General features: G+C 44.4%; 1 protein-coding gene across 1 annotated transcript in view; it reads left to right on the top strand.

The window, feature by feature from the left end:
- LOC103514832 (fibrillin-1-like) overlaps positions 1–22,696 on the top strand; it is a gene marked incomplete at its 5' end in the record, with an annotated part of 38,921 nt that overhangs the window by 9,807 nt on the left and 6,418 nt on the right. Inside the window, 36 exon segments of the mRNA XM_026827692.1 lie at positions 1,425–1,852; positions 1,920–2,097; positions 2,659–2,766; positions 3,156–3,295; positions 3,403–3,631; positions 3,979–4,145; positions 4,520–4,706; positions 5,009–5,115; positions 5,170–5,275; positions 6,062–6,262; positions 6,756–6,798; positions 7,081–7,247; positions 7,554–7,826; positions 8,434–8,625; positions 8,790–8,978; positions 9,398–9,712; positions 10,030–10,302; positions 10,414–10,544; positions 11,054–11,143; positions 11,685–12,179; positions 12,304–12,708; positions 12,750–13,065; positions 13,182–13,348; positions 13,876–14,062; positions 14,365–14,483; positions 14,608–15,442; positions 15,904–17,124; positions 17,516–17,716; positions 18,383–18,631; positions 19,079–19,270; positions 19,939–20,123; positions 20,813–20,851; positions 20,853–20,932; positions 20,934–21,015; positions 21,403–21,673; positions 22,156–22,394. Coding sequence (XP_026683493.1) covers positions 1,425–1,852; positions 1,920–2,097; positions 2,659–2,766; positions 3,156–3,295; positions 3,403–3,631; positions 3,979–4,145; positions 4,520–4,706; positions 5,009–5,115; positions 5,170–5,275; positions 6,062–6,262; positions 6,756–6,798; positions 7,081–7,247; positions 7,554–7,826; positions 8,434–8,625; positions 8,790–8,978; positions 9,398–9,712; positions 10,030–10,302; positions 10,414–10,544; positions 11,054–11,143; positions 11,685–12,179; positions 12,304–12,708; positions 12,750–13,065; positions 13,182–13,348; positions 13,876–14,062; positions 14,365–14,483; positions 14,608–15,442; positions 15,904–17,124; positions 17,516–17,716; positions 18,383–18,631; positions 19,079–19,270; positions 19,939–20,123; positions 20,813–20,851; positions 20,853–20,932; positions 20,934–21,015; positions 21,403–21,673; positions 22,156–22,394 — 8,807 coding nt within the window.

The raw sequence follows: 22,696 nt of genomic DNA, 5'->3' as shown, positions 1-22,696 counted from the left end.
AATTTACATGAATTGAACTGAACCCGCAAAAAACAATTCACCATAAAAAAAAAAGAAAAAAAATGGCAACAATAAATTTCATAAAAAATATCTACACAAAAGTGACGAAAAATATAGGAACAAAAAATAAGCATGCTGTACAGAGAAATAAGATCACAGTCTGTGCAACAAAGAGGAACTGGTCCAATTTTAATAAATGTATTATTTTAAGTACAACTAAAGAGAGACCTTAAATTTTAGTGTCAAAGAGATCAAAGATTTGAGAAAATTCCTCTTTGCAGTGACGAAAAATATAGGAACAAAAAATAAGCATGCTGTACAGAGAAATAAGATCACAGTCTGTGCAACAAAGAGGAACTGGTCCAATCTTAATAAATGTATTATTTTAAGTACAGCTAAAGAGAGACCTTAAATTTTAGTGTCAAAGAGTTCAAAGATTTGAGAAAATTCCTCTTTGTAGACAATGACTACATAGCTGACTAGAAAAAATGGGTACTAAAAATACAGTGATAGTGAAGATGTCAAGGTGGTGTTGTATAGGAATGAGATGAACAAAAAATAACAATCACAGACAAAAGTAAATAAAACAAACACAGTTCATGCAACAATGAACAATTTCGATCAAATAATGCACGGGAAAAGATGCAATAATACAATGCATAGTACGTAGTGTGGATGAAGATTTGGATGGAATGAAACATACGTAATGAGAAATGGTAAAATGATGAGAACAGTTATCAATGAGTTTGTTGTCAAAATTGCTGAAAGAGAATTCTCATGTTATTACACACAAATTTAAATTAAATTAAAAAGTTATGAATTGAAAATCTTCTGATAAATAGTTCAAAGTTTGGTCCTAAATTTCTTATAATCTTGCTGCAATAGGACTGTCTTGTCTCTACAGGGTATGAACACAGTGATCACACCAGTCACAGATAGCCGGAACTAATGTGATCGCACCCTTATATCCTAGACATGAAATCTCAAAATATCGAATAAAAAAAAATATTAATAGAATGCATAGTACGTAGTGTGGATGAAGATTTGGATGGAATGAAACATACGTAATGAGAAATGGTAAAATGATGAGAACAGTTAACAATGAGTTTGTTGTCAAAATTGCTGAAAGAGAAATCTCATGTTATTACACACAAAATTAAATTAAATTAAAAAGTTATGAATTGAAAATCTTCTGATAAATAGTTCAAGGTTTTTCACCCTTGACAATGAAGCAAATGCCATATTGGGATTTTGAGCATTGTCCATCCTTAAGTCTAGAACCAAATGGGCGAGAGGAAACAATAGGTCTTGGTTAGTTGCTGGGTCAACGCAGGATTAGAAATTTTCAAAACCATGAATCAATCCTCTTTATATGAAATCAACGCAGGATTAGAATGAAAAGTAATACTTTTACGTTTTTTTAGTTTCTCCGCTTTTTATTCCAATCTCTACAACCCCGACGTTCTTTCTCATTCCAGCGCCTCCAGTTCAACCCGTACTGCAGGAACCTCCGAACCCGTGCATCCCATCACCCTGCGGACCGAACTCCGAGTGCAAACTGTCTTCCTCGAACACCGCTCAGTGTTCTTGTCTAGCCACGTTCATCGGCTCACCACCCTATTGTCGGCCCGAATGTTCTTCTAACTCGGACTGTGCGTACCATTTGGCCTGCATGAATATGAAGTGCCAGGACCCTTGTCCGGGTACCTGTGGCGTGAACGCAGATTGTACAGTGCGGGCACATACGCCCCAGTGTGTTTGTATTCAAGGCTACTTCGGCGATCCGTTTAGCTTTTGTAAGCCCGTCCCGCCACGTAAGTACCATTCGAATTTTCAGACCAAGCTTTTCTCAGTATGTTTTATGATTTTTTCCCTTCATTCATATTTTTTTATTCGATATTTTGAGATTTCATGTCTAGGATATAAGGGTATACGTGGTAAGAGACACTGTGAGAATGGATTCCCAGTATATCCCGGAGGACAAGAGCACACTGGATTGTGATTGTACACTTGACATCTCGCCCGATATCCGCAAGATCCAGGACAAGGATCCACACACTTCTGATTCTGACAAGCTCGATCCAATGGACAGTCAGAGTTGACAGTACATTCTGGTCTACAGCCTGGCGGACTACCGAAGTAATTCGGCAGACATGAACACACAGCTTGATGATTGATTTCCCGGCATTGACTGTTTGGTCCACAAGGTGATGGTTGACATGGGTTTGTGTACACAGGTTCATTTTGTATTGGTTTACATTGAATAAATGGACTTCCAGTTGTTCCAGGAGGACAAGTACACATAACGGCGTGATTTACAACATCGCAAATAGCTCCTTCACCACAAGTTCCAGGTACACATGGGTTTTTACATTTGTTTCTGATACAGGCTTTGTTGCTGGGGCAATCACTGTTGAGAACACATTCAGGTCTGCAAGATACATAGCCATCTCCATAGAAGTCTGGTAGACATACGCAGACTTCGTCCTTACAAACGGCATTCGGTACACAGTTGCATGTATCCTGTTGAACTGGTGGTGGAACAGCTGAAATCAAAAGGATTGAAATTAAAATTAGTTACAGCCTACAAAAAGATTGAAATTAAAATTAGTTACAGCCTAATATAGTTTGAAAGTTTTTGGTAGCATTTTCATACAGTTTACACAAAAGTATGTGAAGAATTTGTCCTCCTCTTGGCCATGTCGTGTGGACGCGGCGCTCAATGTATTGCCCAGGCTCATCGCGCCCTCTGTACTTGTCCTCCTGGTAAGTTAACCGTCTGGATTAACCTGATTGTTTGTATGACAAGGCGTGTCACCACGGTAGCTGTGTTAACCCGTGTGTTACCATGTCGTGTGGACGCGGCGCTCAATGTATTGCCCAGGCTCATCGCGCCCTCTGTACTTGTCCTCCTGGTAAGTTAACCGTCTGGATGAACCTTAAGAATATTATGAATGAACTAAAACTAAATGGACTTGTCTTTCTCGTAACCTATTAGTCTGGATGGACCTCTTGTTGTTGAAAGGAAAAGGGAAGATAAATATAAAAGTATAAGTAGTGTTTTATTTTGACTGGAATCTTAGAACAATATATTAAATATGCTGCTAGCATGAAGCACCTCTTTACTAAATGCCCTATTCCCATTTTCTCCACAGGAACTCAGGGAGATGCTCAGGTAGCCTGCGTCTCAGTCGGATGTCAATATAACGAGGACTGTGCAGATCATGAGGCATGCGATCGTCTCAACCGTGCGTGTCGACCTGTCTGCGATGTAGATACATGCGCTGTCAACGCCGTATGTAGCGCACATCATCACCAACCGTCATGTACCTGCCTGCCAGGATTCCAAGGCAACGCGTACGTCCAATAGCCTGCGTCTCAGTCGGATGTCAATATAACGAGGACTGTGCAGATCATGAGGCATGCGATCGTCTCAACCGTGCGTGTCGACCTGTTTGCGATGTAGATACATGCGCTGTCAACGCCGTATGTAGCGCGCATCATCACCAACCGTCATGTACCTGCCTGCCAGGATTCCAAGGCAACGCGTACGTCCAGGTACAGCTGCATCGGCCCATCTGTTCGTGCCGAGAAGGTTTGACCGGCGACGCTAATGTGCAGTGCTATGAAAGTAAGTACCTCGTTGATTGGGTACTTTACTACTATGGTAATTTTAAGAGGTTTGATAGAGGAAACTCTAATAACGATGGTCTTGTCATCCCGAAATCAGAGAGAAAGCGGCCAGGATGGGAGAAAGCGTGCTCTGAGAACGAGGATAACCTATTTAGTATAAATTTTACCTCGAACGGGAATCGAACCCGTGACCCAGCGCTTACAAGGCATGCGCTCTACCCTCCAAGCTAACTAGGCTGGCTTATTGCACTCCTAGGCATGAGCCTAAAGGGTCATTCCAATGTTAACCCTTTAACTACAAAAATCCATAATTTTTCATTCAATTCCGATATCATTTCTTCCCAGTTGGCTGTCGATCAGATTCAGAATGTCCTCCTACCCATGCGTGTATCAATCGTCAATGTACGGACCCATGTTCCTACACCACGTGCGGTGCCAATGCTCTGTGTCGTGTTGATTTCAACCATAGAGCGCGCTGCTACTGCCCTGATACTTACTTCGGAGATCCACAGGTACGTTATAAAGGTTTATTTAGTGCTTTATATTGTTAAATAGGCCGTGAAGTCCCGTTTCTAAGTGGTGTATAATTGTACGCATCTTTTTGAGAGGAGCGGAAAATTGGTTCCAAAATATGGTCTATGTAGAAAACCCGGGTAAATTGACTTTATAGGAGGACCTGTGTTCAATCCCTGCCGAGAGAGGAGATTTGTCCTCTATATAATTTGAAACTCTGACCACTTTAAGAGTGGTAGCCTACTTTACTCCTACTGTTACTGTACTCCCTCTGACACTGCGAACTTTCGACTTCTAAACCTCTAGATTGGTAGGTATGTGTGTTCTGTGAACAAATTAAGTAAAACCATGTACATATTATTCCAATTCTCAGGTGCGCTGTGAACGGCCGCAATGTCTCTCAGACTCGGAGTGTCCTTCACACTTGTCCTGCATTAACCAGCGGTGTGCAGACCCATGTGATTGCGCCCCTAGTGCCCAATGCCAAGTGATCAACCATTGGCCCCAGTGTTCGTGCCCGCCTGGCTATGTAGGCAACCCGAAGGTGTCCTGTACTATCGGTAAGTGTAAAGAAGCATCGATAAGGACCCTAGATCAAAGTGTTCGCACTGCTTGAAAAGAACAAGCACAAGTCCTCACGATGGTTGACTGTGGTTCAGGACGAGCCAATTAAACATGGCTAGAGACCATCATCCCGGTGTATGGCTGATAAAAGAGATATTATCTCTATTTTGAATTCACCTTTCGGCTATAGCTAAAGCCGCTACAACAACAAAAACAACCGAGGTTGATCATGTTTGTCAGAATTTTACTATTTTTAGTTTAATTTTATTTCATTTTTAAATTTTCTCTCTTCCCTCAGCTCCTCTGCCGCCCTCGCCGCAGTGCACAATGGACGGCGATTGCGGCTCGAAGCTCGCCTGTTTCAGCGGTGAATGCCGCAACCCGTGTATCGAAACCAAGCCGTGCCTCGCCTGTTTCAGCGGTGAATGCCGTAACCCGTGTATCGAAACCAAGCCGTGTGGCCCGCACGCTACGTGCAGTGTGGTGGATACGCTACCATTGCGCACCATGACGTGTCTATGCGCACCTGGCTATGTGGGAGACGCGGATGTTGAATGTAAACTAGGTATGTCCGTTTGTCCTTTTGTTTGTTTGGAATTTTTTGGCGTAGGAACGAATTGGTCTGACCTAAATTTTTTTAATAGAATAGACAATTTTAATAGAATTCTCCATAAAATAGCGTAACATAAAATTAAATAATACAACAGTTAATTTTATCTTACTGATTTATGGAAATTTAGAATTTACCCACCAGGAAATTGTTTCCTAAATTTTGTTTTGACTTGGAAATAACTTGAAATTTTGATAGGAGTTAAAGACGTACTAGAAATAATTTAGAATTAACATTAAATACCGTTGTTTATATAATTATTTGTACTAACATTGTAATTTTTTCATATTTTTACAGATTCACAACCCAACCTCTCCCCAACCTAATGATTTTTATTCCACAGGTTGACTAATTTGACTTTGACTATTTATTTCTTTGACTTGACTATTTTTTTTTTTATTATTATAAACCCCTTTTTCCTTCAATTTTTCGTTTATTTCTTATATGATTTTCTACCTTTGTATTTTCTATTTATTTATTTTTTTCCTTTGGAGAACATCTTTCGTTCTATGGGTAATTATGAAATCACATTGAACAACTTCCCTCATCTTGGGAAATATCAAAAATTCGGACTGAAAACTTACCTTATATTTTTAAACTGGAGTAAAAAAGTGCGTCAACAACAGGTAGTTTACTTATCTATGTTGTTAATAAACAGTATTAATCAAGTGATTTCAAAACTACCCTCCTACCTCTTCCCGTCCTCAAAACTCTTCTAACCTCGCCCTCCTATCTTTACAGCGGAAGAACCTACCACGCCCGGCTGTTCCACAAACGACGAATGTTCCTTCAGCGAAGTGTGCATCAACCGGCTCTGTGTGAACCCGTGCACCGTATCCAACCCATGTGCACCGTCCGCCCAGTGTACCGCCAATAATCACCGCGCCCAGTGTGCGTGTCCGCCTGGCCTAGTGGGAGATCCGTTTGTCAATTGCTACTCAGGTGAGTGTCGAACTTTGAAAGGAAGGATCAACAAAATGTTTCGCAACCCAATGACACAAAATGTTTCATCCACACATTTTATCAAATTCTGGAGGGAAGAATAAACATTTTGTTGCACCACTTTGCGAAACATTTTGCTTCCCAACGCATTGAAACAAAATGTTTCACCCACTCTCGTGCATTGCAACACTTTGCGTCTTAGCTCAAGTTTGACTTCAGATGAGATGGTTCATATTTTTTCGAAGATCACCTCTGTTGCGACTGTTGCTTCGAACTTTTGTTGGTCATGCGAATCTTTCTCTTGAACTTATCTAACCCTTACCTTGAATTGCCATCAGACCTCAGCTGTTTCCTCGTCAGTCGACACAAACTTGAGCTACTTTTGCTAAAGTTCTAGCTCAGGATTCAGCTCAAGGTTTTTTGAGCTTGTGAAAGAATTGTTGGTTGAAAAATAATAATAACGAAACCTTATCGACCCATTTTCACTCCCCAGTGCCTCAAGCTTCACCCGAATGTACGTCAGACTCCGAGTGCCCGTCACACAAAATGTTTCATCCACACATTTTATCAAATTCTGGAGGGAAGAATAAACATTTTGTTGCACCACTTTGCGAAACATTTTGCTTCTCAACGCATTGAAACAAAATGTTTCACCCACATATTTTCTCGTGCATTACAACACTTTGTGTCTTAGCTCAAGTTTTACTTCAGATGAGATGGTGGTTCATATTTTTTCGAAGATCACCTCTGTTGCAACTGTTGCTTCGCCTTTTATTGGTCATGCGAATCTTTCTCTTGAACTTATCCAACCCTCTCAGTGCGGATTGCCCGCGTAACCGCGCGTGTGTCCGCAACAAGTGTGTGGACCCGTGCCCGGGCGTGTGCGGCTATCGTGCCCAGTGCGACGTGATCAATCATAGTCCGGTGTGCTCTTGTCCGGCACCACTGCAAGGGGATCCGTTTGTGCTTTGCAAGGAGGTGTTAGGTGAGTTTTCGTGTCCCTGTTTATTTACTTGCTCGATATCGGTTGGAAATCGGCAAAATCCCCTCTTATTGCACATCTAGAACATTTTATAAATAATCCTATTGCAGCTTCCTCGGTGTTGGGTTTTTTGGAGATAGAGCGACCAGTGTGTGAATAGAATAGAATATACCCTGTTTATACTGCGAGAATGAGACTGAAAATTCCTTTATTCCAAAGTGAATGAGTGAGTTAATGGAGCTCGCTTTTATAAATATCAGAGTAAAAATCACGAATTTCGTTTCCCCTCTACAACCATCTCTATTACAGAAGCGCCACCAGACCCATGCAATCCGTCACCATGCGGTCAAAACGGCGTATGTCGCGTCATCAACGGCGCCGCGTCTTGTACCTACCCCGAGTGCGTTATCAACCCGGACTGCCCACGCGACAAGGCTTGCGTGCATCAACACTGTCGGGACATCTGTACGGGAGCGTGCGGTTTGAATGCGATCTGTACGATGATTAACCACGGTCCAGTGTGCAGTTGTCCGCCCGGATGGCTGGGAGACCCGCGCGTCCAGTGTCAAGTACCACTGCAAGGTAAGCCCCGCCTCCTTTCTTAGTAGAACCCAATTTTCCTAGTCTTTTTCTAACCCTATAATAACACTGGTCACTGCTCATTTGAGACAGTTCCTTTTTGTAGCAATTTTTCATTGTCGCGACTTCTGAACTAGTACCCAATTTTTTGGCAGTATTCCTTCTTTCTTCTCAGAACCTAATTTTCCTAATATATTTCTATTATCACTCTCATTTTTCGTCAGTATGCCTTTTAGTTTGGTACTTACCCGCTTGACTTACCTGTGACTCAACTCCTTACAGCTACCAACCTTGTATCCTCATGGCATCAGATCTTCAATTTTGTGTACCCAGATATTTTTTAAGCTCTCCGCCCCGCCAAGTCAAGAAAGTTTGACCGCGCTACTCGAGATATTATACGCCACAGAGAAGGTGGCGCCGTTTTCAGTACGTTTTATAATTTGACTGATGTTTTCCATTTTCAGAACCGCCCAAGCCGGAATGCGTCAAAGCTCTCCGCCCCGCCAAGTCAAGAAAGTTTGACCGCGCTACTCGAGATATTATACGCCACAGAGAAGGTGGCGCCGTTTTCAGTACATTATATAATTTGACTGATGTTTTCCATTTTCAGAACCGCCCAAACCCGAATGCGTCTCAAACAGCGACTGCCCGAATGACAAGGCCTGCATCAACTCCTGGTGTAAGAACCCGTGCTTGGACAATGTGTGCGCACCGAACGCCCAATGTTCGGTACAGCTGCATCGGCCCATCTGTTCGTGCCGAGAAGGTTTGACCGGCGACGCTAATGTGCAGTGCTATGAAAGTAAGTACCTCGTTGGTTGGGTACTTTACTACTATGGTAATTTTAACAGGTTTGATAGAGGAAACTCTAATAACGATGGTCTTGTCATCCCGAAATCAGAGAGAAAGCGGACAGGATGAGAGAAAGCGTGCTCTGAGAAAGAAGATAACCTATTTAGTATAAAGCGGAATGTCTCATCAACTCTGACTGTCCACTGAGCCTGGCCTGTATCAAGAACCACTGCCGAGACCCTTGTCCTGGTACATGTGGAGTGCAAGCTATCTGCTCGGTATCCAATCATATTCCGATCTGCTACTGTCCGGCTGGGTTCACGGGAGATGCGTTCCGCCAGTGTTCACCTATACCACAACGCGGTGAGAACTTTTTCCCTTTGGTTCTTAGAAGGTTCTGTAGAAGACTTGAAACTCTTGGTTAGAGTCTAAGAACCTTACCTCTCTCAAATCTTTTTCGCATATTCCATTGATTCCCAGAAAGCTCTGTAGTTTTGAAACTCTTGGGGAGAGTTTGAGAACCTTATCTCTCCTTCCCCCGCTCTCTCCCTTTCTCTCTCTCCCTCTCTCTTTCCCTCCCTCCCTCTCTCCACCGTCTCCCTCTGTAACTATCTCTCTCTCTCTCTCTCTCTCTCTCTCTCTCTCTCTCTCTCTCTCTCTCTCTCTCTCTCTCTCTCTCCCTTTCCCTCCCTCTCTCCACCGTCTCCCTCTGTAACTATTCGAAAGCCCCAATCTTTTTCAAACCCCTCAATAACCCCCCTTTTCCTTCGCATTGTTTTCAGAGCCCGAATACCGCGACCCGTGCTCGACCACCCAGTGCGGCCTGAACGCCATCTGTACGGTCATCAACGGAGCCGCCCAGTGCGCCTGTCTGCCCGGCTACTTCGGCTCGCCGCTCACCACAGGCTGTCGGCTGGAGTGCGTGATCAGTGCGGATTGCCCGCGTAACCGCGCGTGTGTCCGCAACAAGTGTGTGGACCCGTGCCCGGGCGTGTGCGGCTATCGTGCCCAGTGTGACGTGATCAATCATAGCCCGGTGTGCTCTTGTCCGGCACCACTGCAAGGGGATCCGTTTGTCCTGTGCAAGGAAGTGCTAGGTGAGTATTTTCGTTCCTGTTTATTTAATTTTGTAACTGTAGGAGTACTTTATTCCACATGCTGTTTGTGTCCCAACAAGATTTATAAAACTTAATATTTTGGTATGCATGTACCATTGTACCTATGGGACAAATTAATCTTGTAAGTTTGTAACTCACTTTTGATTCACTTGTACTGAGTGGATTGACTTGAATCTTGGTAGTATTATATTTCTTGAATGGAGGAGGAGGACTTGAAACTTGGGCTTTCCCCTCCCCCATATTTGGTTAATCATATCACTGATTTCTTTCCTCTCTCAACTCATCTTTCCCTACAGAAGCGCCACCAGACCCATGCAATCCGTCACCATGCGGTCAAAACGGCGTGTGTCGCGTCATCAACGGCGCCGCGTCTTGTACCTACCCCGAGTGCGTTATCAACCCGGACTGCCCACGCGACAAGGCTTGCGTGCATCAACACTGTCGGGACATCTGTACGGGAGCGTGCGGTCTGAATGCGATCTGTACGATGATTAACCACGGTCCCGTGTGCAGCTGTCCGCCCGGATGGCTTGGAGACCCGCGCGTCCAGTGCCAAGTACCACTGCAAGGTAAGCCCCACCTTCTTTCTTCGTAGAACCCAATTTGCCTAGTCTTTTTCTAACCCTATAATAACACTAAGTGCCCGTCTACGCTATCATGCGTCAATACTCGTTGCCAAGATCCTTGCGTCATTTCCCAACCGTGTGGTATCGGCGCTCAGTGTCTCACGCTGTCACACCGACCCACGTGTCACTGCCCTGATGGATGGGCAGGGAACCCACAACAAGCCTGTTACCGACCGGAGTGCAAGGTGAGTGCGGGTTCGATGTCTGAAAGTGGTCGAAAAATAATAAAATAAAACAATTAATTTCTTGTCAACCGATTTTGATCTAACTAGTTGTGATAATATCTCTAGTAGCGCGGTCAAACTTTCTTGACTTGGCGGGGCGGAGCGCTACCGCGCTCCTTAATTCGATTTTCCAGTTCGTTTTGAATTGCTGATTTTTCCCGGCCCCTCAGGCTAAGTAAGGCTAATGTGATCGCTGCTTTTTTCCCGGTCGGGTGAGGCCAATGTGACTTGGCGTTTAGGTTGTCGCCGAATGGAGGGAAAAACCCCCTTCACCGTAAAAGTAAAAACCTTGGAAGTCATATAGAGACGTTAAACCTCTATCACACCAACTTTATATCTAAAACAAATTCCCATTCTTTTTCGCTTTAGGTGGACAGTGATTGTTTAAGTGCCCGTCTACGCTATCATGCGTCAATACTCGTTGCCAAGATCCTTGCGTCATTTCCCAACCGTGTGGTATCGGCGCTCAGTGTCTAACGCTGTCACACCGACCCACGTGTCACTGCCCTGATGGATGGGCTGGTAACCCACAGCAAGCCTGTTACCGACCGGAGTGCAAGGTGAGTGCGGGTTCGATGTCTGAAAGTGGTCGAAAAATAAACAAATAATAATAAAATAATACCAAAGTATTGGCATGCAAGAATAAAAATAACCTAATAGTCAATTTCTAGCATTTGAAACCAACCAACCATTTCTTAGCAGCACCGATTTTGATCTAACTAGTTATGGTAATTCGATTTTCAAGCTCGTTTTGAATTGCTGACTTTTCCTGGTCCCTCAGGCTGAGTAAGGCTAATGTGATCGCTGCCTTTTCCCGGTCGGGTGAGGCCAATGTGACTTGGCGTTTAGCTTGTCGCTGAATGGAGGGAAAACCCCCTTCACTATAAAAGTAAAAACCTTGGAAGTCATATAGAGACGTCAAACCTCTATCACACCAACTTTCTATCTTACTTCTCTAGGAGAGTCAATCTGTCAAGTAGCAACATATTAATATAGGAAAAAGAACAACGTCTTCACTTGACTAGTAACTTGACTAGACGTTGTTCTTTTTCCTATATTAACTTTCTATCTAATGAAAATTCCCATTCTTTTTCGCTTTAGGTGGACAGTGATTGTTTGGGTAGTCCGTACGAGAGATGTGAACGTGTTGAATGTCAAGTGGATACAGATTGTCCTCAGGATAAGATGTGTCAGAATACACATTGTGTCAACCCATGTACAGACGCTATCACACCACCCTGTGCTAACAATGCACTGTGCTACGTACGTAACCACCTGGCCAGTTGTCGCTGCCCTGAACACACCCCACTGGGTAACCCACTGACCTACTGTGAACGCACCCCACTTGCCACCCCGGAGCCTGAGTGTAAACAAGATAGAGATTGCCCTAGTCAGCAAGCGTGTATTAGTAACGTATGTGTTAACCCATGTATAGAACTCAGTCCTTGTGCTAAGACAGCAAGATGTGAAGTACTGGACAGTCTACCTGTTAGAACCATGGTGTGTACATGTCCTGAAGGCTGGGTACCTGATAACTATGGAGAGTGTAAGCCAGTGATCGTACCTAGTCCACCAGGCTGTACAATAGACAGTGAGGTACGTCCAGTGTTCCGAGTCTCGAACCCCGACCCCTCAAGCAGAATGCACCAGTGATAGTCAGTGCCCGAGCCAGACAGCATGTGTGAATCAGAAGTGTGTCAATCCATGTCGCCTGGGACAGATCTGTTCCCCTGATCAGGAGTGTAAGGTGACTGATAGTCTACCATTGCGTACAGTCATGTGTCTGTGCCCGCCTGATACGATAGCCACACATGATGGACTGTGCAGAAGAATACTGGCCCAGCCTCAGTGTAAGGTGGATCTGGATTGTAGAGACCCCGAGCGTTGTGTACAGGGAAGTTGTATAGAAGCATGCCGTATAGACTCGTGTGGACTGAACGCCCAATGTATATCACGCGGACATCAGAGTCACTGTACATGTCCCCCTGGCTATGTAGGCAACCCGCATGTCGAGTGTACCTTCCCTCTGCAGTCCCCACCTCCGCCTCCCCTACCTGAGTGTACCCGGGATGATGAGTGCCCTCACACCCTAGGCTGTGTGAACCAGCGGTGTGTCAACCCCTGTGCTAGCGATATATGCTCCCCATCAGCCTTCTGTAATGTATATCACGCGGACATCAGAGTCACTGTACATGTCCCCCTGGCTATGTAGGCAACCCGCATGTCGAGTGTACCTTCCCTCTGCAATCTCCACCACCGCCTCCCCTACCTGAGTGTACCCGGGATGATGAGTGCCCTCACAGCCTAGGCTGTGTAAACCAGCGGTGTGTCAACCCTTGTGCTAGCGATGTTTGCTCCCCATCAGCCTTCTGCCATGTCGAGCACCACCAACCCGTGTGTCGCTGTCCTCCAGGCTATACCGGTAACCCGAGGGAGCGTTGTGTCCCGCCTGCAGTCGCTACAGTAGGATGTAGCTCAAACTAACTAGGCTGGCTTATTACACTCCTAGGCATGAGCCTAAAGGGTCATTCCAATGTTAACCCTTTAACTACAAAAATCCATAATTTTCCATTCAATTCCGATATCATTTCTTCCCAGTTGGCTGTCGATCAGATTCAGAATGTCCTCCTACCCAGGCGTGTATTAATCGTCAATGTACGGACCCATGTTCCTACACCACGTGCGGTGCCAATGCTCTGTGTCGTGTCGATTTCAACCATAGAGCGCGCTGCTACTGCCCTGATACTTACTTCGGAGATCCACAGGTAAGTTCCATAGTTTCGACTCTAAAACTACCACGTGGACCACAGTTTGAGAATATTTGTTTTAGACTGTCACGTGAAACATTCTCAGTCATGTTTGCTCAATGTCGGTCCAGGGTGGAATTCCCCGCGGGGTCGAAGATTTTTCGGTCCTGTGTTTGGTGTTCAGACTGTTCGGAGTGCTTTCAGCCTCGTGAGGACAATTGGGTAGCTTGTCTCATGGAGTAGCAACTGGTGGCAGCATTACCTGAGTAGAAAGATGTGAAATAATAGTAAAGGAGGCACTTAGTAATGGTGGGATATCCACAAAAGTTGTGAAAATGCTCCACTGTAGCACAAATGACTCATAATCTTTTGACTGCCGTAGAATTGTATACTCTTTTTTGGGAGAATTGGAACTCAAAAATCAGTTCCAAGGGTTGTGATATTGGTGAAATACCCGAGTTAAATTCTAGTTGATAGTTATATGTGCTCTTTGTTTTGTTTGTTTGTTTTGTTTTTTTATCCTAATTAACAAATTGTTTTCTCAGGTGCGCTGTGAACGGCCGCAATGTCTCTCAGACTCGGAGTGTCCTTCACACTTGTCCTGCATTAACCAGCGGTGTGCAGACCCATGTGATTGCGCCCCTAGTGCCCAATGCCAAGTGATCAACCATTGGCCCCAGTGTTCGTGCCCGCCTGGCTATGTAGGCAACCCGAAGGTGTCCTGTACTATCGGTAAGTGTAAAGAAGCATCGATAAGGACCCTAGATCAAAGTGTTCGCACTGCTTGAAAAGAACAAGCACAAGTCCTCACGATGGTTGACTGTGGTTCAGGACGAGCCAATTAAACATGGCTAGAGACCATCACCCCGGTGTATGGCTGATAAAAGAGATATTATCTCTATTTTGTCATCACCATTCGGCTATAGTTAAAGCCGCTACAACAACAAAAACAACTGAGGTTGATCATGTTTGTCAGAATGTTACTATTTTTAGTTTAATTTTATTTAACTTTAAAATTTTCTCTCTTCCCTCAGCTCCTCTGCCGCCCTCGCCGCAGTGCACAATGGACGGCGATTGCGGCTCGAAGCTCGCCTGTTTCAGCGGTGAATGCCGTAACCCGTGTATCGAAACCAAGCCGTGTGTAGCTCAAACAGTGAGTGTACACCTAGCGAGACCTGTGTGAACCGTCTGTGTGTGAGTCCATGTAACTGTGGCCCTAACGCAGACTGCCGGGTGGTCAATCATTACCCAAGCTGTTATGTAGCTCAAACAGTGAGTGTACACCTAGCGAGACCTGTGTGAACCGTCTGTGTGTGAGTCCATGTAACTGTGGCCCTAACGCAGACTGTCGGGTGGTCAATCATTACCCAAGCTGCTACTGTCGCCCTGGCTACTCTGGTAATCCACTGGTAGGCTGTGTACAACTAGGCTGTGAATCGGACGAGCAGTGTGCCAATGACAAGCGCTGCTATAACGGACAGTGTGTCAATCCTTGTATCCTGGACAACCTGTGTGCGCTGAACGCAGAGTGCTATGCGGATAATCACCGTGCTGTGTGTCGCTGTCCTGTAGGTTACGTGGGTAGTCCGTACGAGAGATGTGAACGTGTTGAATGTCAAGTGGATACAGATTGTCCTCAGGATAAGATGTGTCAGAATACACATTGTGTCAACCCATGTACAGACGCTATCACACCACCCTGTGCTAACAATGCACTGTGCTACGTACGCAACCATCTGGCCAGTTGTCGCTGCCCTGAACACACCCCATTGGGTAACCCGCTAACCTACTGTGAACGCACCCCACTTGCCACCCCAGAGCCTGAGTGTAAACAAGATAGAGATTGCCCTAGTCAGCAAGCGTGTATAAGTAACGTATGTGTTAACCCATGTATAGAACTCAGTCCCTGTGCGAAGACAGCAAGATGTGAAGTACTGGACAGTCTACCTGTTAGAACCATGGTGTGTACATGTCCTGAAGGCTGGGTCCCTGATAACTATGGAGAGTGTAAGCCAGTGATCGTACCTAGTCCACCAGGCTGTACAATAGACAGTGAATGTCCAAGTAACCAAACCTGTATGAACCGCATGTGTAGAGATCCATGTGATTGTGGTGCGAACGCCCAGTGCTATGTGAGTAACCATCGCCCTGTGTGTTCCTGTATAGAAGGATACGATGGTAACCCGAACATCGCCTGTAAACCCATTGGTTGCCGCAGTGATAGTGAATGTGAGAGTGGCCGCGCCTGTATCAATGGGAACTGTATCAATCCATGCCTGGTGCGTGACCCGTGCGGTCCCAATGCAGAATGTTTCGCTGTGGGTAGTCGCGCGGATTGTCGCTGTCTATCAGGATACCGTGGTAACCCGTTCGAGCGTTGTCACGTGGTGGGTTGCCATAGCAACAACGACTGTCCGGACGATCGTGCGTGTATCAACAGCCAATGTATCAACCCGTGTGTATATGAACACCCATGCTCCCCTCGTGCTGAGTGTAGAGTACAGAACCACCTGGCCCTGTGCCGCTGTCCTGTGGGTTTCCTAGGCAACCCGTACACAATCCATGTGATTGTGGTGCGAACGCCCAGTGCTATGTGAGTAACCATCGCCCTGTGTGTTCCTGTATAGAAGGATACGATGGTAACCCAAACATCGCCTGTAAACCCATCGGTTGCCGCAGTGATAGTGAATGTGAGAGTGGCCGGGCCTGTATCAATGGAAACTGTATCAATCCATGCCTGGTGCGTGACCCGTGCGGTCCCAATGCAGAATGTTTCGCTGTGGGTAGTCGCGCGGATTGTCGCTGCCTATCAGGATACCGTGGTAACCCGTTCGAGCGTTGTCACGTGGTAGGTTGCCATAGCAACAACGACTGTCCGGACGATCGTGCATGTATCAACAGCCAATGTATCAACCCGTGCGTATATGAACACCCATGCTCCCCTCGCGCGGAGTGTAGAGTACAGAACCACCTGGCCCTGTGCCGCTGTCCTGTGGGTTTCCTAGGCAACCCGTACACCGCATGTCGACCTGAACCACAACCAGAATGTAAGGTAGACACGGACTGTCCTTCGTTACAAGCTTGTCTCAACGCGCGTTGTCAGAACCCGTGTACAGCACTACGACCATGTGATCAACCAGCAGAATGTCAAGTCCTACCGACCGCACCTGTACGTACCATGATGTGTGTGTGTCCACCTGGCTTTGTGTCTAGCGGTAGCGGCACATGCAAGCCTACGCCACCACTCACCGCCGTCGGGTGTACAAGCGACGACCAGTGTCCCGATAGCAAGTCCTGTGTGAACGGACGTTGTATAGATCCATGTAACTGTGCACCGAACGCGGAGTGTCGTCTGTATGATCACAAGCCGGTGTGTTCGTGTCTCCCTGGCTACGAGGGTAATCCGGAGCTCCGGTGTGAACTGGCCGGCTGTCGGGCAGACACTGACTGCTCCGGCACACACAGTTGTATCAACAGGAACTGTGTCCCAGTGTGCGCACCAGATGGCAGCACGTGCGGTACTAACGCGGAGTGCTACGGCGTACAACACCGTCCAATATGCGAATGCCCCCCTGGTCTGAGCGGCAATCCCAACGTAGCGTGTATCCTGGTCGAATGCGCATCGGATTCCGAATGCGCACCTAGCCGCGCGTGTATCAATGCGAAGTGCCGCAACCCGTGCGTGGAATCGAACCCGTGTACTGCGCCTGCGGAGTGTACAGTGTTCAACCATAGACCAGAGTGTTCCTGTCCACCAGGCTATGTGGGAGATGTCAGACAAGGATGTGAAAAGAGTAAGTTGAAACACATGTCTTATCTAAATTTTAGTACCCTAGTAGTAAAAATACTTATATTAGATATTTTGAAAATACTTGTGAGAAAAAAAAAAAGAAAAATAGTAACAAAGTCTTGTTAAGTTGGTAGTATTTGACACAGATATGTACATAAGATATAAATTCTATTGTAAGCAAGGAGATAGATTACTTGTAAGCTTTTAATTTGAGTATCCGGTACTTGTATCAAATTTGTAACAACAATTGCAAACCTTTAAATTGAATTCGGTTAGGTTTAGGTATAGGTTCCCTTCTTGTGCCATTTACTATGGTGAAATCGCTTTTACATTCACGGCGGCTCTCGCTTTGACCATTAACTAACCACACCTCATTCCCTATTAACCCATTCTAGTCAGCGTGGGCTGTCGCAGCGACTCCGAGTGCCCGTCACAGACCGCCTGTATCAACGCCATCTGTGTTAACCCTTGCAATGCCACGGAACCGTGCGGTATTCATGGCCAGTGTACGGTGTTCGATACCCTGCCTGTCAGAACAATGATTTGTGAGTGTGAACCCGGCTATCAAGGAAACGCAGCCGTTCAGTGTGATAAAGGTAAGACGCTGGGTAGCTTGGAGTTTGAGGGTTCGATTTTCGTTTATGAGAGGGCGCGGTTTAGAATCTAAACTGAGCCAGGGAATTTTGAACTAATTTATTTGAGAACAAGTCTGTCAGAATTTGTCACAATTGAACTTTGTTTCCTTTTTATGTACGATCTGAATAATTCTTGCGTTTCTAAATTTCTGGCCAGGATTTTTAAATCTCTTGTTCTTTTACCTAGATTCGTATAAGCTTAACCCATCCCTTGGGGTAATTGCCACTACACCTAAGTCTGACCGCCGTATGTATGAAGTCGTATGTATGATAAACTTTAGTTATGATAAACCGCCGTATGTATGATAAACTTTAGTTTAACTTGAAATGAAAATCTTGCCAAATTTCATGAAATCTAGCCAGTTATCTCAAGAAATGACATGAAATTGGCAACATTGTTCGTCTTAAGTTAAACTTTAGTTTCTTAAGTTAAACTAAAGTTTAACTTTGGCTTTCATACATACGACGGTCAGAGTGGGATTTTTGTGTATGAAGTTAAGCTGGTTCCTAACTAAGTTCAAAGATCTGAGCGATCTTCAGTAGATTTTTGTTAAGCACTGTATTGAAACCTTTGCTTGTCTTTTCTTTGAAAAATCAGTAACCCTTTCTGTTCTCTTGTCCCCGCAGTGCCCGAGTGTCCGCTCGAGAAGGGCTACATCATAGACGCTACCGGCGCGTGCGTCTGTCCGCCCGGCTTTGCGCTAAACGAGCGCGATGAATGCCGCCGCTGTATTCCCGAGCTCGGCTACAAGATTGACGAGCAGGGCCGGTGTGTGTGTGACCTGAGCCGGGGCCTGATAATTAACGAGCGGGGCGAGTGTGTATGCCCCGAGGAACACGGCTATCGGCTGGACATCTATGGAAACTGCATCCTACGTAAGTTATATTCTGAATTAAATTAGAATAAGTTTTTTTTTCTGAGTCCAAAATAGGACGTGTTATTTATTTTTTTATGTATAAAAAAGTATCATCTTCTGAAACACTAATTACATATCAGGAAACTCCTGCACCATCTTCCATGTTTAAACTCCTTCTTATAGAGGCTAGAGGCTTCCACGCAGCCTAAGGGACACTGCTCGTATTATGGCTATTTCAATTTTTGTCTTGGTAGACCTTATGCGCTTATTTATGTGAGTTTGAAGAGCAGCAAAAACAAGGACTTGGTATTTTTCTTTTCTTCTATGACTTTTAGATCTAGACATTTTAAGAACATTTTCTTAAACAGTTTTGACCTCAGAATTGGATGTTTCACAACTTTTTACGTGGAAATCGATATGCTTTATTGCGAACTAACTCGATATTAATTGTGTTAACTCATTGCAGTACCACCGCCCCCAGAGTGTGAATCGGACGACCAGTGTGCGGACAATCAGTTCTGTAATACCGAAGTGAAGAAGTGTGAGGACGCCTGTTTGACGCAAATCTGCGGCATCAACGCGTTCTGTAACGCGACTAACCATAGGGCTTACTGTCAATGTATTACCGGATATGTGGGTGATGCTTATATCGTGTGTAGTAAGTATCTTTTTAATCTAATTTCATTTTATTTTTAATTTTATCCTCAATATAATTTGAGAATTTGACCACAGTATTAGTAGTAGCCTACTGCTGGAGTAAAGGGACTTTTCTGTCCTATGCGAGCAGTATAAAAAAGCACAATTATTAATGTATTTATTTGATAAATAACGAATATCTTAAGACGCTTGTTATTATATTAAGGCATGTTATGTGTTCCCAAAGTTCCAATCTAATCTAGTCAACCAATCTTGAAAGCCTTTTGGATTTTTGGAATTTATTTTATTGATTTTTCACTCGATTTTACTTAAAAAAGTATCATCTTCTGAAACACTAATTACATATCAGGAAACTCCTGCACCATCTTCCATGTTTAAACTCCTTCTTATAGAGGCTTCCTTGCAGCCTAAGGGACACTGCTCGTATTTTGGCCATTTCAATTTTTGTCTTAGTAGACCTTATGCGCTTATTTATGTGAGTTTGAAGAACAGCAAAAATAAGGACTTGGGATTTTTCTTTTTCTTCTATGACTTTTAGATCTAGACATTTTAAGAACATTTTATTAAACAGTTTTGACCTCAGAATTGGATGTTTCACAACTTTTTACGTGGAAATCGATATTCTTTATTGCGAACCAACTCGATATTAATTGTGTTAACTCATTGCAGTACCACCGCCCCCAGAGTGTGAATCGGACGACCAGTGTGCGGACAATCAGTTCTGTAATACCGAAGTGAAGAAGTGTGAGGACGCCTGTTTGACGCAAATCTGCGGCATCAACGCGTTCTGTAACGCTACTAATCATAGAGCGTATTGTCAATGTATTACCGGATATGTGGGCGATGCTTATATCGTGTGTAGTAAGTATCTTTTTAGTCTAATTTCATTTTATTTTTAATTTTATCCTTAATATAATTTGAGAATTTGACCACAATATTAGTAGTAGCCTACTGCTGGAGTAAAGGGACTTTTCTGTCCTATGCGAGCAGTATAAAAAAGCACAATTATTAATGTATTTATTTGATAAATAACGAATATCTTAATACGTTTGTTATTATATTAAGGCATGTTATGTGTTCCCAATGTTCCAATCTAATCTAGTCAACCAATCTTGAAAGCCTTTTGGATTTTTGGAATTTATTTTAGAATAGAATAGAATAGAATATACCTTGTTTATCCTGCCAGAATGAGACTGAAAAGTCCCTTTACTCCCGCAGTCTAAACAAGGTCTTATATATTTCATAGGTAAAGTTTACAAATAAGTATATAAACCTTGCTTAACTTCAAAAAAAAAAAAGAAAAAAAAAATAATAAATAAAAAAAAATACAGAATACAAAAACAAAAGTTTTGACTCGATTGGTACTTGACATATTTTAGGAAAACATTGAGGGATCAATACTTGGGAAAATAACCTTGTGCTGTTTTATGCTTGTGGTCCCTTAGATTAGGGAATATAGGATACTTTTCCCCCTCCCAATTATCTTTTTCCTCTCCCCTCCAGATGCCACCCCGCCGATCTACCGTGACGTGTTCCCCCAAAGCCCGAGATCCGTGTGGTCTGTCTGGCCGATGGTGTCCAGGGTAGACATACACAATACAGACCAGAGTTTCTCAGGATACTTACGTGAAAGGGTCCACTCTAACGATGAGAAATGTCGCCAGAGATCGTGTCGCGCAGATCGCGCGCAGTGTGGACGAGGTGTTTAAAGTTAACTTTGGCGAGTGCGGCCTGATTCATATCAACGTAAGTGTGCACGCGGCTTGACGTAGGTTTTAGGGTATTGAATCAAACTACAAACAAAATTTGTCTAGCTAGGGGACGTTAAACAGAGAGTAGACTAGCGTCTGACTGTGTGACTATAAACAGGGAGAAGAACAGTTAACCCTAACCAGCCTTGCTAGCTGATAGTTTCAAAGGGTTCTCTCTGCTTGAAAAGAACAAGCGCAAGTACTCACCATGGTTAACTACGATTCAGGACGAGCCAATTTAACATGACTAGAGACCATCACCCTGGTGTCTGTCTGATAGAAGAGACATTTTCTCTATTTTGTCAACCGTGCTACACTCACCTAAAAAAAAACGTAGCAATGAAACAACACAATGCTAACCCCATTCTCTTTCTCCTCACAGGGCGAAGCCTCCTTCATCCTGGTCATACAAAAACACCCTCAACTGGTCACCTACAAGGCGCAGGCCTACCACATCAAATGTGTCTACGCCACCAAGGAACAAAACGTCACCCTAGGGTTCAACGTATCCATGCTGACCACTGCGGGAACCATAGCTAATACGGGCCCGCCGCCTACTTGTCTCATGAAGATAGTGACCAGGACGGGCCAGGAGATCAATTCGGCCACCGTGGGAGACAACCTGATGTTGCAAGTCGATGTGCAGCCCAACAGTAAGTAAAGATTTGTCCATTTCGCCTGGTAAACAGTTGTGGGTTCGATTCCAGCCGAGGCACGGAATTTTATTCTCATTTGTTTAAGAAGTTGACCACATGATAATGGAGCTCTAAGGGCTGGGTTTACAGTTCCCTATACCAAAACTCTCTTGAAAAAACTACCCACTAGACTAGAAATTTGGTAATTTCATTGTTTCGTCTATCTATTTCTCGGGATAATTTCACGGCTTTGTCCATTTCTCTACAATTTTTTTTTTCTTATATTTTTTCCCTTTTTGCCCCGAAAAAAAGGAAGGTCCTTTGATGCAAACCTTATGTATTATGCTGTTAAACCTATTAAATACATGACTCCAGCCCTGAGACCTTCTTTAGACTGCTGGGGTAAAGGGACTTTTCAATCCCATTTGAGCAGGATAAACAAGGTGTATTCTATTCTATTCTTGATCAATCTCATCATCCACCATTTGTTCCCCCGTCAGGTATCTACGGCGGATTCGCGCGCTCTTGCATCGCGAAAACGGTGGAGAACAACGTTGAGAACGAGTACATCGTGACGGATGAAAACGGATGCGCTACGGACCCGTCCATATTCGGAGACTGGTCACACGATGCGGACAGTCAGAGTCTGCTGGCCGCGTTCAACGCGTTCAAGTTCCCATCGAGCGATAACATCCGGTTCCAGTGTAACATCCGGGTGTGCTTCGGACGGTGCCAACCGGTGAGTGCATTTGCTTTTATTTATTTGTAAAATGTACTCCCTATAATATGTCAAAATATATAAGACCTTGGTTAGACTGCGGGGGAAAAGGGACTTTTCAGCCCTATCCCAGCAGGATAAACAAGGTATATTCTATTCTATTTTTCCTGACAGATTAGAATACTTCTGGCTTGTAAATTAAATTGCCTGTATTACAAGTCTTGTAATACAATAGTTTGATGAAACGAGGCCCTGGGCAAACCTATAATATTATAGAGATTCGTACCTATTGAGATCTTTGCATCTGAATCTCTAGTGTATCA

This window comes from Diaphorina citri, unplaced genomic scaffold (assembly GCF_000475195.1).
Source record: "Diaphorina citri unplaced genomic scaffold, Diaci psyllid genome assembly version 1.1 scaffold1230, whole genome shotgun sequence".
Classification (NCBI taxonomy): domain Eukaryota; kingdom Metazoa; phylum Arthropoda; class Insecta; order Hemiptera; family Psyllidae; genus Diaphorina; species Diaphorina citri.
This window is presented reverse-complemented; position numbering and strand designations above follow the sequence as displayed.